The 15,658-nt window shown below is 45.6% G+C and overlaps 1 protein-coding gene across 1 annotated transcript; it reads right to left on the reverse strand.

The window, feature by feature from the left end:
* Positions 1–11,576: 11,576 nt before the first annotated feature.
* LOC127604780 (transcription factor Sox-9-A-like) lies at positions 11,577–15,174 on the reverse strand. Its single transcript, XM_052072063.1, has 3 exons — positions 14,398–15,174; positions 14,064–14,314; positions 11,577–13,776 (listed from the first exon to the last, which is right to left on the reverse strand). The coding sequence occupies exons 1-3, from the start codon at positions 14,832–14,834 to the stop codon at positions 12,977–12,979; spliced, it is 1,488 nt and encodes a 495-aa protein (XP_051928023.1). The 5' UTR covers positions 14,835–15,174; the 3' UTR covers positions 11,577–12,976.
* Between the last annotated feature and the right edge of the window lie 484 nt (positions 15,175–15,658).

The raw sequence follows: 15,658 nt of genomic DNA on the forward strand, positions 1-15,658 counted from the left end.
GCAGTTTAGTTTCCAAACAAGTGATAAAGTCGAAGTAATTGGAATTTGACACCGACGCCACGTTTGCTCGTGTCTCGACTCAAGCGATCGGCATCATTGGCAGGCACCGTTAGACACATATTAGCGCTCAGAAACCCGATATTCCATAGGGCGGACCGTTTTAGCAGAGAGAGAGAGAGAGGAAGTCATCAAGCGGATAATATGCATCTTTTGGAGGCTCGTGTGACATTAGTGCACACGGAGAATAATACGCCATATTAATATTTCAGGATTTGTCACTGTTGTTGTTATGGTACATTCCAATGAAGGCGAACCCTTCATTGGAAAGTGAATTTGGTCCAGAAGCTGTTTATCTGTTTTATCGGTCATTATCCAATGATGTCAAATGAATGTTTTGGTGCAAACGTATATCAACAAATATCTAAATAATTCATGGCAAAAAGAATACAGTCTTAGTTATGATGGACTCAAGCAGAAAGTCTGTGCCTGGCTTTGTATATGCTGACCAGGCTCGATATCCCACCGAATGACGATGACTCTAAGATGGATTAGTCCAATTTTTTCAACAAAAGTTCAGCTAAAGCGAGTTCTTCCAAGTGTTTCTGGCTTTCGGCATGTTGGCTCCTAGCACACAGGATTTAAACGACAGGCCATGGGAATCGAAACAGGGTAGTTGCACAGTGGGGAAGCCTGAAGTGTTAAATACAGTTGCGAGGCTATAAAGTGTGTGTGTGTGTGTGCGTGCGTGTGTGTCGTAACTGCAAAGAGCAGCCCACAACCAAAAAGAAATATAACCTAAGAGGATTGCTTGGGATTTGTGTTCATTTCCAGTCATTTCATACTTGAGAAAGCATTGAAGTGGAAGGTTGCAAGAATATTGCATGGGTGCCGGATCTGTTTCCTTTATTTGCCATTTTGGCCCAGATGGTTCCACGATGTTGCAACTCAGGCTTAAAAAAAAAAAAAAAAAACGACCATGACTGTGGTCTGCAAATCAGAAATGGAAAGAAATGATAACCAATATTTTCTTGAGACCCTGAGCAATGGGATTTATTGAGCCCTCCCACAGCTCCCCCAACACACAAGAGACTATAATTACGTGCAACCGTGGTGAGCTCTGTGTGTCTTCACGGTAAGATAGAGTTACCCCAAAGCCAACCGCAACATTGGGCTATTGAGCGTTTGCTCTTGAACTGGTGGTCATGAGCACTGTGGCTTTTCTGTTAATCGCACTCATAAATGTGCTTTGCAGCTTTATTAGGGTTTAGAACTGAAAATGTCGGAGAGCCCTTTTTTTATTTTTATTTTTTAAATAAATCTTCATACTTGAATGTCACCCGGTAACGACAGTGAACAACAACAACAACAACAACAAAAATGCCATAAGCCATATTTGTGTGTGTTTGTCATTAGCCTAATTCTTGGTTCAATAAGGATGACAGAAGATATTACAAATGTTTCCAGAGTGACTAAACATGTAAAAAAAAAAAGAAATGCCTGAATTTGCACCTTTTAACCTGATGCACACTAAAATTTAATGGGTTCGAGCAATGCCATGTTTTGCCAGTGGCGCAGTGGGTGGGAGAACAGAGAGAAGAAAACACACACAGTAGAAGTCGTGCTAGTCATAATTTAAACCGCAAACATTATAATTTCATAGTTACAGCCGGTACCACCCGTCCCCCCTTCCCCCTCCCTCCCTCGATTAAGAGTCTCCATCTATCATTGTAGATCTAGACAGTTCCTCTCAGACTGACCTTGGTGAAGTGTGTGTCTCACGGCAAGTTATGGCTTTGAATCTCGACTCTCCGGGATGAAGTTTGAATGATTTTCCTCAGGGCCTCTGGTTTCCTCTCACAATCCAAAAGCATGCATGTAAATGTAATCCCAGACTAAATGGCACGGAGGTGCAAAATGTGAACGTTGCAGTACCAAACCCGACCTGTGATAGGCAACGTGGCGCCAGAGAGCATCACATTCCACACTAATACAGAGAAGAAGATGAATTCGCCGGAAAAGGAAAAAAAAAAGGTTTTAGCGAATTGTTAGCTAACGGGGAGGAAAAATAAAGCTTAAACCAGGCAACCCCACACAAAGCCCGCAATAAACACGAACATCAATCAATACGAAGCCTTCAATCTTTTTGCTTTGCGCTTGTAAAAAAAAAAACAAAAAAAACAAACAACAACAACAAGAAAAGGTCAAATCGGAAGGAAATGTTTTCAGGGTCATTGTTAAGGTCAGCAGGTTGCGCCCGCAGGTAATCAGCTTTTAATGTGAACGCATCCCTGCAGCTGATGGAGCTTCACGTGCGGCCACACACACAATTAGCGCACGATTGCACGAGCGCTTTCCACAATCAGCATAACGCCACAATCCCCAATCACTATCAATGACCTGGTAATCACCGAACCGCTGTTAGCCAGACAGTCGAATGACGGATGGCCAGTGATGTCATCAGGATGTTATCATCTGGCCACTTAACGACAGGAAGTTTCCTTCAGCAGAGGTCAAGGCGTTTTTTTTTTTTAATTCACGCGGCTTCACAACTGGCGGCTTTTCTTTCTCTACATTTCCTTTAGGGCAACGCGGCTATAAAATCAGGTTCTCCTGATTTTAGCTCGGTCAAACATCTCCAAATATTATCATTGGGTGCAAAGTAATCAGGAGCCCAAATTGCATGTGGACTACATTTGGGCTATTTAACGTTCACGCACCGCTGGCTGTGTTTTGATTGTGGTGTGAAGTAGAGCATGGAGCTGTGCATCATTAAGGGTTGGTCGTACATGCCGTTTGAATTCTGGCATGCGCGTTTTACAACGTTCAAATAATTTTGCAACGCTGTAAAGTTCATTTGGCTGCAAGTCGGCGAGGTTGCTTTGTTGCAAAAAAACAAAACAAAAACTTTTGTCATTGTTTTATGGCTCTTGACGAGATGTTTTGTACCAGATTTGAATTCTTGTCAGAAACGCATCCAAAGCATATCACACACATGCACAAAGAAACACGCGTATACTCTGACTCTCATTAATCAATGCCAGACCCCCCCCCCCCGTTCCTTCTGTCCATCTGCCGCAGCCTTCATCCATCTTCCCCTGCCTTTTCTCGTGTCCACTGCTGTCAAGTGCCCCGCCCTTCATGTTCGACATGATTATAAAGGTGTCAAATCTGAAGAGAACTATTAAGAGCGTCTTCAATAAAGGGCACATCACTGACAGTATGCTCTGCGGAAATTAGCATAACGGATGGCAGTGAGTTGACACGAGTGCGGCGTACGTCGGCCGCAAAGGCGGCGCGCTTTTTCATCTCTGCTTACCTCACAGTTCGTTACCTTGCCATGACCGAACCATTTTCGAACTTATTTCATTAATGACATCCGGTCGTTTGATAGGTGAAGGTCACATGAATGAAGAACGGCATCTATAATGGACACCGCATTGTTCTTGGCTGCCTCACTAGGACAGTAGCATGACAGATTTGATAAATGAGCCTTGTTTGATTTTGGCATGTGTTCCAAAGCCTCTTGTTAGCGCTGCGTGGAATATTTTTATCAGCGAGATGACAGCATGTATGACAGGCGATCCAAAATGAGGTATTGTTTAAGGTCTGCTGTCATATTGTGCGGAATGACGTCAACGGTGTCCTTTGACAAGGATCTATTCAAGCCATTTATTCGAAATAGACTACAGTCGAACCGAATGAGCCCCCGCCCACCTCATCCCAAAATGTTAATCATTTAAACATTCAAACAATTAATGTTATTTAAAGTACCTACAACCCCCCAGTCCTCTCAATACAAGATTTGGACATTTTTTTGCAGTCCTGCTATCGACCCACGAATCGTGAGAACAGACTCCCCACACAAATGGAATAATCCCGCCCCCCTCCCCAAAAAAAAGAACCATCCAGAATGAACGAGTCATTTGTGTAATTTGCTTAGTGCAATGCAATTAGCTTCCGAGCCATTTATGATGTCACAAGTGCGCCTTAGGGAAAGTTGTCAGGAAGCTGTTTCCTTTCACTGTCTTCATATGTGAAGGACAAGCCTTTCTCTCGACTCCTGACAACACACGCACACACACGCACACACAACCCGCAGGTCCCCGCAGCTGAGGACTCGCTCGATAATGCGCCCCCCCCCCCCACCACCCGTCATGCTCACTGTCAATCAAAATGACTAATGAGCATTTGATTACATCACTGGCCCTCTAACATTGAACTTGGGACCCTTTAGGTGGGCGGCAGGGAGAGGCAAAAGAGATCCGCAGTCGAGGATGTAAAGATGGACAGAGATAAAGACACATGGGAGATACTATTCATGCTGAATGAAGAATTGGGGGGGGGGGGGGGGGGGGGGGTGACGAGCGAGATAATAATGAGGCCACGACATCCCCGCACATGAAGTCTTGAGATGGGAGATCTGGTTTCCATTCAACTCTGTTGGGGGCTTCCTGACAGAGGAAAAGAGGGGGGCGGGGGGAAGGGGGGCGTGTGTCCCGAAATTCCTCTGCCTTCTTCCCCTCGTTTTCTTCCCTCCCTGCACATCGTCTGTATCTGTAGTGGCAGAAAAGGGAACACCGCGATCTCTATATGTGAGTCATGCTGGAGAATAGGAAGCCCCGATTCGCATGGAAGAACGACGGCAACATTACGAGGCTTTTCGGGAAATTCCTGAATCATGAAAAAAAAAACTGAATCAGAGGTTGTTTCCAAACTTTTGACCTATGCTGTACACACAAATCAAATCCTCCAAAAATGCCTTTGGAGACGGCTTAGGGTGGCGAAAAGGCTCCGAAGGGAATTCGTGCACTTCATTTACACACTCTTTCCAAACATTTTATTGTAGCCCGTCGAAGGCACACGGCCTTGAACAATTCATATATCGAATTAATTATTTTCCAGTAATTATCACAAATATTTTCTCCTTCCGCTGACCACTCCAGGTGAACATCCTCTCTCGCACCGATAGTCCGATAACAGGCCTTTTGTTTTATATCTGTGACTGCCTCCTCCATCCAACTCCCCCACAGTGACTGATAATCCTCCATGACAACAACATCCCATCCAAGCTTGAGTCATCACCTCAATCTCGGGGCCTCTTGAACCTTTTCGGGGTTCTTGACAGTTTCCTTAGGCAAAAGTCGACTCCGTTTTTTTTTTCTCTTTCTAGTCCGTGTCTGTTGTAATTGCTCATCGCAGACAAGGCAGGGACGGAAAATCTGTAGCGCATCTATTGGCTTGTCAGTGGGTGAAGTTGAAGGCAAATAAATGATGGGTTCCATATGATAAGGACAGAGAAGGTTTTTATTAAACTGTGTCGTTTTGTGCTACGGCACAGTGCTAGGTTTAGCTGGGCTAACCCGCTGTGTTTTATTTTACTTGACTGAACGTTATTTATCTTGTAAAGAGTCCCTCAGCGTGCGCTCTTCTTCACGCACAAATTCTCACATTTTCGGCCGAGAGGCCCTCTTAGTATTGGGCTACCGTCATTGGCTGGGGTAGCCGCAAGGTACAGCTGAGTCCATTTACACGTTTATCTTTTAGATGCTGGAAAATATCTTCTTTTTTTTAAAAACTAATTAAGAGCATGTGCACAACTTTGTACGTTATGTCGCAATGTAGGCTCATGCAGTGGAAGTTCTAAGATTGAATGTTTTTTTTTTGGAGGGTGGTGGGAAAAAAGAAAAAAAAATGTTTCCCATCGGAAATCAAATCACCCTCAAGCAATAACGCAACCTACCTGAAGTATTCTATGTTTTAAGTGTCACAAAAATTGCCCCCCGTCAAAAAAGCCAAATGCTAATGCCAAGTTCCTTTGTGAAGCCAAATAAACAAATGTATGTTGTTGTGGATAAATAGCTGGCACTGCCAAACAAAAGTTGGGGAAAAAATACGGTCAAAGAAACTAAGGACTCTTTATTTCCATAGACAACATAACATGACATTAATGGTTTTTTTTTTGTTCCATGTATGCCCATAATCAGAGAAAAGATCACCATCTGTAAAAGATTATTGAGGTTAATACTTCATCGTCTTTTCTTTTGGGAGTTTGGAGCTGCCAACGAAGGCATAATACAATATATAATCCCACCTAAAAATACAGGTAATGCAAGACCAACTCGAATCAACAATGGAAAGAACAGAATAAGCAGCGGGAGAGGATTATACGTTGGAGCATTTAGTATACAGCCCGGGCATGACAAAACTCATGGAAACCTTTATTTCCTGGAGGGTGAGGTTTTACGTACATACTCTCTTTAAGATCATTTTTAAGACCTGACCTTTCGGGGGGGTTTTCGGGTTGATATTGAACTCCTTCCACTTACCTTTTTTTACATGACAAAACGGACATTTTTTTTTTATCGACACTTGGAGCTCATGTTTATCAGAATACCTTTGAGTTACATCTCCAATGCTCCAAAATATGGTCCGTGTGGGGTTTCTCCCGCGTTGTATCCTAACTCATTCACTCCCAAATACGTTTTTAAACGTCTTTTCAGACTTGGTCTAGAATTGGTACTGAATGAGTTAAAAGAAAAGTTAACTCAGATGAATGAGTTAAAAGAAAAGTTAACTCATTCAGTTAATTTTTGCCTGAATGAGGCAAACATTTTGCCTGACGTCAAACTGGGGCGAGGCTCCAACTTCCTGTGACCCCGAACAGCATCATCGAATATAAGCGCAAGCTAAATGTGCTAAATTCAAGCGCAATGTTAATCCAGCAACAATTGGGAGTATCGCAAACCTCTGTCAGAGGTTTTGAGAGTCATACCGTGATGAAGTGCCATTCTAAATGTGATTCCAGAGCAAAAACATGACTCCCTCATGGCCAGACAGGCTGCTGCTGCCGCTATTACTTTTACAGCGCAGCCACACGTTAGTAAAATTTGTAATGTTATGAGAAGATGTGATATGATGACACACCACTGCAGAGTGTTCTTTCAATCAGGTCTGTCTGAAGCATTTGTTAGTGTGTGTGTGTGTGTGTGTGTGTGTGTGTGTGTGTGTGTACGTATGCTTTCTCCCACTCCGCTACTTAAATTTCATTGCTCTCGGACTTGATTCCTCGGCACAAAACACAGACTATTGCTTCCTCCCGTTCTTCCTGTTGCCTCAGTTCTCTTTCCCTCCGATGTTATCCGTCATCCACACCTTCTCCCGGTCACTTTGTCACTTTCTCTTCCTCTTGTCAAATTCCGCAGCCGGGCACCCGTTCAAACTCTTCCTTTTCTCAACTCCAGCACCCGCGTGTGACGTTCCTGCTCAGTCACAATAAGACGCGGGAGTCAGGCTGCAGGAATGCTTCTGTTCTCCCAGACAGCCTATCGATTACTTAAATCGGGGGGGAGTTATGAGGACATGCTTTGCTTTTCCTGCAAAATCTTTGGAAGGGTTTGGTAGGAAAGTATAATCCGCAGAGAAGGACGATGTCGGAGATGCTAGCCCCTTTGGAGTTGACCCACCTGAGATGAATGTAGACAAAAATTGTTTATTTCGATTTTTCTTATGGATCTCAACTCTCAACCTCTCTCATCCATCCTATGTTGGTCCAACTATCTGCTACATCGCTTGCAAATGTATTAATTTATTATTATTATTATTTTTTTTTTCCTTCGGGCAGTTTATATCTGCTACAGTGCAGGTGGTGTGCAGAGGAGCAATGGGACTCAACCCCCAACCCCCCCCCCCCCCCCCCGCCCACCCCCGCGCCGTGTCCTCCTCCTCTTCCATCTGGCCACGTTGTTGTCGAAACTCTCAACTCAGTCGACAGATAAGCTCCAGTGATGGATCCAAAGTGTCACGAGGCCAAGCCGGGGCCTATCTATCACGCCCCCCCCAACGGCCGTTTCATGTGGCGACTCCGTAGATGTGTGAACGGGCTTCCACTTTGTGTGCGCAACCAGACGGATGGTTCACACATTTCAGGGTCCAAAGGTTCTTGGGGGAGCTTCGACTAGGGAAGGGAGCATATCAGTGGGAGGAGAAGAGCAGACAGATAGGGAAAGATGGAGAGTGACACATTTGAGAAAGATACAAGGGAGGGGTGGGGGAGTCGGGGTGGGGGGGGGGGGTGCGGAGTGGCTGTATGACTGAAATCTGGATAGGAAGAAACACATTACGAGTGACTCTGTGAATGTTTCAAAATGTTGTCACCGTTTGCCGAATGTAGATCACGTGCGATTTGTATATTTACAAAATTAAAAGCGATTTACGACGGGGGGGGCGCTTCGGCGCCGTTTTCGACTCAGAGCATCACAGCGTGTGGCGCTTCATGGTTGCGCTGAGGTCATAGCTAATGATGTGCCGAAGCCAAATCTTCCAGGAGATATTTTGCCCCTCTAACCCCCCCCCCCCCATCCCTCACCCCTTCCAGCGAAAACAATGCAGCCCTCCATTGTTGCGTAAGTGCTTGATTTTTCTGACTCAGGGGGGGGCAAGGCGGTGTGGTTTTCATTTCCTCATGTTGCTGCACAGCAGCAGCGAGGCAATGGAAGTCAGTTTCATGAGCGCATTCTGCTACTTAGCAGGCCTTAAAACGCCACCTTTTGAAAACAAACCCTGTTTATTAGTATTTGATTTTTTTTTCTTCTTCTTAGAACTTAAACCCACCCACGCAATCAGTGCCCAATCACATTTTCCTTCTCTCGCGTCAACAAACTTACCTCGTTACTTTTTTTTATGCTTTATCGTGCTGGCACCGCAAGCTTGGCCTTGGCTTGATTTTCCTGAGCCGCTATTAACTGTCCTCTGTTTCTCTTTGCTTCCACGAGGTCCCGTTTGAATCGATTTTTGATTGGGATGACAAGATTCGTCTCGTCAATCCAGTCAACCTTTTTTTTTTAAGGCCATGAATATAAATTAATGCACTGAAAAATGGTAAATGGCACTTCACAATTGTGCTGCCTGTTTATATTCTATTCAGAGATGAAATCATAAAATAATTGCCCCCCTCCACCCTCTCAAATGTTTCGTGTTTGGTATTTAAATGAATGCTTGAAGCAGCTGCGTGGCGTCGGGTGACTTTGAACAAGATTGGTCGGCCCATTCGTTCTTCGCGATCCAATGAACGCCAAAAGCACCTTATCACCATAAATCCAAATCCACGCAGTTAAAATTTCATTTTTGATCGAAGATGAGGTACTCCCGCATTTTGCTTTTGTTTGTTCTTGAATGACTTACTGCCCACACCTATGGGGGGGTGATGAATGGGTCATCTTGGGTCTTGCTTGAATTATATCCCGCAAGAGTTCCCGGAGAAATTATTGGACGTGATTTATTGCTGGGAAGCTTTGAAAATTTCTCTAGTGTGGGACAAATAAAGGATATCTTATCTTATCTTATTTTAAAAGCTGGTGCCCCTTTGCAAAAATAAAATAAAATAAAAAATACAAAATATAATACAAAAATAAAATATAACTTTAATAAAAATATATAAATTTAAAAAATATAAAAAAAATATATAAATAATTATAAATACAACAAATACATTTCAAATAAATAAACAATACATAAAGAAGTGTTAAGAAATGAATCACAATAAATAAAGGATCGTCCATTCGTGTAAAATGGGTCCATTATTGCGAATTTCCCAAATGAACACCTGTCCGATTGTCATGATGTCGGCCAAGATGCACGTTCATATCAAAAGCCTCCATAGAAGCGATCAAATTCTTGCTCTTTACCATCCTGCTCTCACCGCAGAGTATTTAGCATTTGAAAAGACCACCCGCGAGTTCAGGAGGGCTTTTCAGCGAGGCGTCGCTTTAGAATATTAATTGTCTTTCTCCCCTTTTACACTTTTTTTTCTCTCTCTCCCTCCACTGGGAAAAGTGCCCACGTTAAAACCGGCGACTCTTTTCACCGAGTCCCCTGATCTGCATAAAGGAACCAAAGTCAATGCAGAAGAAATGCCAGGGTGGGATAAAAAGAAGGCGACCATTTGCATCCGCCCGTCAACGTAAAACAAAACGATAACAACGGCTCGCTTACGTGAAATGTCAGAACCGTTAAAATTCTTGCAGAATCATTTGCGCTAAATGTATAATGAGTGATTTTCAGCTGGTGGTTCATTATCCTTCCCAAATTTAATGTTTTGTTTTTTTGGCCTGCGATCTTCCATTTTTACTCCCTCTCAGTGTCGCATCCGCTATTTGAAGCTCACATGAACTTCGACAAACGAAGCGACCCGAAAACTGCTTCTTGGTCTATTTGACTGAACATTCATTTCCTTTTGAACGCATGCCGTCGTCGCGTTTTGCGACAATGTCCCATGAGCATCCCGGATGTCACTCGGACAATAAATAACAAATGACAACAAACAATATTAACCAACCCCGGAAAGGCCTTTTTTAATTCCAGGAGGTCTGTATGCAGATAAATTTCGAAACTCTATTTGCACATCCGGAGATTGAAATAATCAATGAAGTTACGCTGCAGTGCCTCTTGCATAAATGGACGCAGTGTCTCTCATCATGGGAAGAAGCACTTAGATTCCAAGCCTCATTGCATGAGCGGACAGATAAGTGCGTGTTTGTGTGTGCCTGAGTTCCAATCGTGTTCTTCTCCAGCTCCAGATGTTATTTTGACATTGTTAAGATTTTTCTGTCTGTCTGTCTATCTGTCTGTCTCATTTAGCTTCGTCTTTTTGACGTTTCATTGAATCTGAAGTTGAGGAAATGAAATTTCTTGCATCTTCAAAAGAAAATATTACAATGGAAAATGTCAATAGAAAAATATCTATGCCAGGATTTTTATTCTGAGGGGTGGGGGGGCTGGGGGGGATCAATCCCTCTGGGACATTTTTTGAGTTCTGAAAGCCATTTCAACTTTGATGCTCGCCAAAACAGCAGCACCCATCGAGGCGCATCAACAATTGGCGCTGGCGATTTCCTAGGCCACATTTCAGTAAAAGTAAGCAACTGTTGTCGGTGTTATCGCTTGGAAGCGAGCTCTTATAATTATAACTGGTGAACTTTTAGGTGACGTATTTTGTAACGCGTCAAAATCCGATTTTCGAAACCAAGAGGCAATGATAAAACGCATGATCCTTCTTATGAAAGTTATTGCACGGTGGATTTTCAAATCCAGTCCTGATCAGCTCATTTCCATTACATCATGTATATTCTTAGCTTGCACCATGTTGTCAACATTCTGGCGAGGGGGCTGGGGGGGTATTTATCAAAGCTTCTTACTGACCTATTTGTAAGAATCTCCTTAAGGCTGTAAGCAAGATCCGACCGAGCAGCCCATTATTTGTGCTCTGTTGCTATAAAAAAAAAAATGTAAGTATTGTCAGCATTTTTTTCCCTCCAGTGCAATAAACAAATCACATTACCCACCCCTCCCAAAAAAAAGCCTCTCTCGGGCCTCGCGGAGCCTCACCGCCTCCCGCCGCTATCAGCTGACGCTAGAGAGAGGACGCAAATAAAGTGGGAGGCAAAAAGAAAACAAGGCTTCTGGGAAAACAAACACAGGCCGATGACTTGGCACTTGTCCGTTAACTCTTCCCTCGACTGCGGCGTATGAAAACGCCGTCGTTGACACGGCAGCCAACAAATAAAGAAAACGGCTCGGGGTTGAATTGCATTTTCATTTTTATTGCAAATACAGATACAAAAGATTCTTGAAAGACAGTACAAATACTTTGCAAAAGAACAGAAGTGTTGAAGGAGGGTAGGGGGGGTCAGGGGGCGGGGTTGATACTGAGAGGTGGGTTGAGAGCTTACAGGAAAAAAAAAATTTAAAAAGCAAAACATATATACAAACCCTTTTAAAAAAAATGATACATTTTCCAGTTCTTTCAGCCCTAGTTCAACTCATTAAAGAACAATTTACAAACAAAAAAAAACATTTTGTAGGTTAGCCCCTCCTCCCGCCCCCCCAACTTGCAAAGAAAGGCAAATATATATACTTAAAATAGAGATTTAGGTTAAGATAAATAAAGATCAAGACGATTACAGCACGTACCATTTCGTATTAGTACCTCCGGGGTTTCAAATCCAAATGGGAATGATGAGATATGCTGTGTACATTGTCAAAAAAAAAAGAAACAATAATAATAATAAGACTACAATGCAAAATAATTCACTCGCAATAAAATTAAAGGAAATAAATAAATATATAATTGTTGTTGGGGTTTTTTTGTGTTTTTTTTTTTTGGAAAACAGAAGGAGGCCGAGGGATTGGGTTATATCAACGCGGAAGGAGACAGCAGGGGGACAACCCAGAGGTCAAAGGGGACTTCCTGTAGAGGTCAAACACACGCTGCTGGATGGTAAGCGTAATCTCAGCTGTTGGCACGCACACACACACACAGGCGCACATATACAAAAGCGGGAAGAAAATGAAGTGGATTTAAGGCACGGGTGGTTAGGAACGGCCGAGGTCACCCCCCCTCAAAGTCTCTCATTTGACTTTTTCCAATGATTCTCCCATCATTGAGTGTAAATTGGAACGGCACGTGAAGAAGTTCGAAACAAAAAAAAAAACCGCAAATAACTCAACAGACAAGCAGATGTCGTTCGACGGATTTAAAACACAAGCCTTATTTTTTTCAGAGAAATCACCTTCATAAGCAACCTCGTGGGTTACAAACTGCCAGCGTATGAAGACAAAAAAAAAAACAATCCGAAACATACACACGTCACCTACAGAAATATTAACAATCAAATCCTCACAGAGGACTTTCTCGAGTCTTTTCATCGCTCTAAAAATATATATCTATCTATCAAGATTTGATCACGGTACAAGAGTAAGGCACGGCGTGAGCCAATCGCAAGTGCGACCTCTCTCCCCCACCCCCCCTCCACTTCCAAGTGTCTGATTCGGAGAGCGTCCGGATGGAACTGGGGGACATATTCCTTGAATTAAAGTGTTTTGGGATATGGGTGTGTGTGTGGCTGTACATGTGTGTTGGATGCATTGTGGGAGGATGGGGGTGGGGAGGCGGTGTGGGGGTTTGGGGGAGGGAGGGAGTTCAGGGTCTGGTGAGCTGTGTGTAAACCGGAGCCTGCTCCCAGTGCTGAGGGCTGCTCTGGGGGATGGAGGGCACCCCCGCGTTGTCGGCAATGGGCGTATACATGGGCCTCTGGCTGGGGCTGCTCATGTAGCTGAAAGTCGAGTAGAGGCCCGAGCCCTGGCCCGCCCCGGCGTGGCTGTAGAAGGAGGGCGCGCCCCCCTGGTGGTCGGCGAAGTCGTACTGCTGCGCCCTGGAGATGGCCGGGTACGAGGTGGGGCTGTAGTGCTGCAGGTTGAAGGGGCTGTAGGCGACGTGCTGCGGGGAGCCCTGCTGCTCGCTGAAGTGGCTCGGGCTCAGCTGCTCCGTCTTGATCTGGGTCCTGTGCTGAGCCTGACTCGCCTCGGACCCGGCGTTGCCCCCCAGGGTGGTGAGCGTGTGCTGCTGCTGCTGCTGTTGTTGTCCCTGCTGGTTCTGGCTTTTCGCCATCCAGGCCCCTCCCACCGGCGGGCTGACCGGAGCGCCGCCGCTGATGCTGTAGCTGCCGGCGTAGGCCACCGGCGTCCCCGGCCCGCTCACGGAACCCGGGTGGCCGTTGGGCGGGAGGTACTGGTCGAACTCGTTGACGTCGAAGGTCTCGATGTGAGAAATGACGTCGCTGCTCAACTCGCCGATGTCCACGTCGCGGAAGTCGATGTTCAGTTGCCGCTGGCCGGCGCCTTCGGGGAGGGATCTCAGACCCCCTTCGCGCTTAAGATCCATCTTGCCGGAGCTGACGTCGGTTTTCGGGGTTGCGGGAGGGGTCGGGGGTCCCTGGGAACCTGGGGGATTCAAACAAGATCGCACTCCGTTTATTTACAGTGATACTTTTAGCTCGTCCCGCGCACAGAAATGAAATGAACACACTCGTAAGGAGTATGGACAAAACCGCGTTGTGAAAGCTAAATCTATAAAGCTAAAGCTAAATTTAACTCATTCACTCCCAAAGACGTTTTTAAACGTCTTTTCAGACTTGGTCTAGAATTGGCTGGTGCTGAATGAGATAAAAAAAAAGGAGACTTCTCCAACCCCCCCCCCCCCCCCCTCCAAATGGTGAACCTCAGCTCACCTGAGTGCTCCCCGGGAGAGTGCACCTCCCCCAAGCTGGAAGCCGGAGAGTCTGCCTGCTGCAGCGCTTTAAAGATGGCATTGGGAGAAATGTGGGTTTGCTCGCCGCCGTCCTCCCCCTCGCTTTGTCCGTTCTTGACCGACTTCCTCCTCCTGGGCTGGTACTTGTAGTCGGGGTGATCCTTCTTGTGCTGCACGCGCAACCGCTCGGCTTCCTCCACGAACGGCCTCTTCTCGCCCTCATTGAGAAGTCTGTGCGTTTAAAAAAAAAAATAATAATAATAAATAATGAGTCGCGAGTTGGAGCGATTCAAAAACGAAAAAGTCACACTTACCTCCAAAGTTTGCCCAAGGTTTTGCTCAGCTCGGCGTTGTGCAGGTGCGGGTACTGGTCGGCCAGCTTCCTGCGCGCAGCCTGAGCCCAAACCATGAAGGCGTTCATCGGTCTCTTCACGTGAGGCTTGTTCTTGGTAGATCCGTTTACGCGCACGGGCATGGGCACCAGAGTCCAGTCGTAACCCTTGAGCACTTGGGACACGGCGTCGCGTATGCAAGCGGGGAACTTATCGTCTTCGTCCTTCTTGAAGTCGCCCAGAGCCGCCTCCACTCGGAGCAGCGCGTTCTCCGACGGTCTCGTGTTTTCGGTGTCCGAACCGGAGCCGGACGGGCACGGAGAGCCCGCCGAGTCCTCGGACATGCTCGGGCTCGGGGCATCGGAGAGACACTTGTCTTGTTCCTCCGACATCTTCAGGTAGGGGTCAAGAAGATTCATACGAGAAACGGGTCGCTGCCAAAACTTACGCGTGAAACGGGGACGTGAGCGCCGGCGCCTGGCGTGGAGGAAAATCTGTCAGAGCCACTTGCCGGAATCAAGCCGGTCAAAGTCTTTAAACTTTGCAAAAAAAAAAAGAAAAAAAGAAAAAAAATGTCCCCTTTTTCTGCGTGAACTCAATTCGGAAAGAAACGCACGGGCATCCGATGAGCAGCGCGTCGCTCCACAGAGAAATCAAACTGTCTGACTTCAAAAGTGCAGGATGAAATGTGCGGTAAAGTTCTCCTTTCTCGTCTCCAAATAGAATCCCAGAACGCGTGAGTGCTCTGAACTGCAAAGTTGCTCGCACCCGCACTTTATAAGAACGTTACCATGGCGCGCAGGAAAGCCTGCTTGTGATTGGTGGGCAGCGTGGGACGTAAACGTGGAGGAATTTGACACCACCGTTTTCTCTTGTGTGGCAGCAGGCACGAACACACACACACACACACACACACACACACACGCACATTGCACAGCAGCTGGTAGCGTTCGTTCTCCAAAAGAAGCCCGCACAAGAAATTTGCACCCCCCTCCTAAAAACCACCTTATTGAGTAGGTTTAAAAATAAATGAAATAAATACAATATTTCATAAGTGCGCCGTCAAGTATTAAGAACACAACGGCAATAGAAGTCCTGCACGTTGAGGCAAGTTTGATTTCCAGTACATCGTGTTTGCCGATAGGGGGCGGCAGCAGTCTGCCACAACCCAGGCACGGTGGAGGTCGTCTCTTTGGATGAGGAGGGAGGAGGGAGGAGGGAGGATGGAGGAGGGACCCCCCCC

Source organism: Hippocampus zosterae, chromosome 7 (assembly GCF_025434085.1).
Source record: "Hippocampus zosterae strain Florida chromosome 7, ASM2543408v3, whole genome shotgun sequence".
NCBI classification, from domain to species: domain Eukaryota; kingdom Metazoa; phylum Chordata; class Actinopteri; order Syngnathiformes; family Syngnathidae; genus Hippocampus; species Hippocampus zosterae.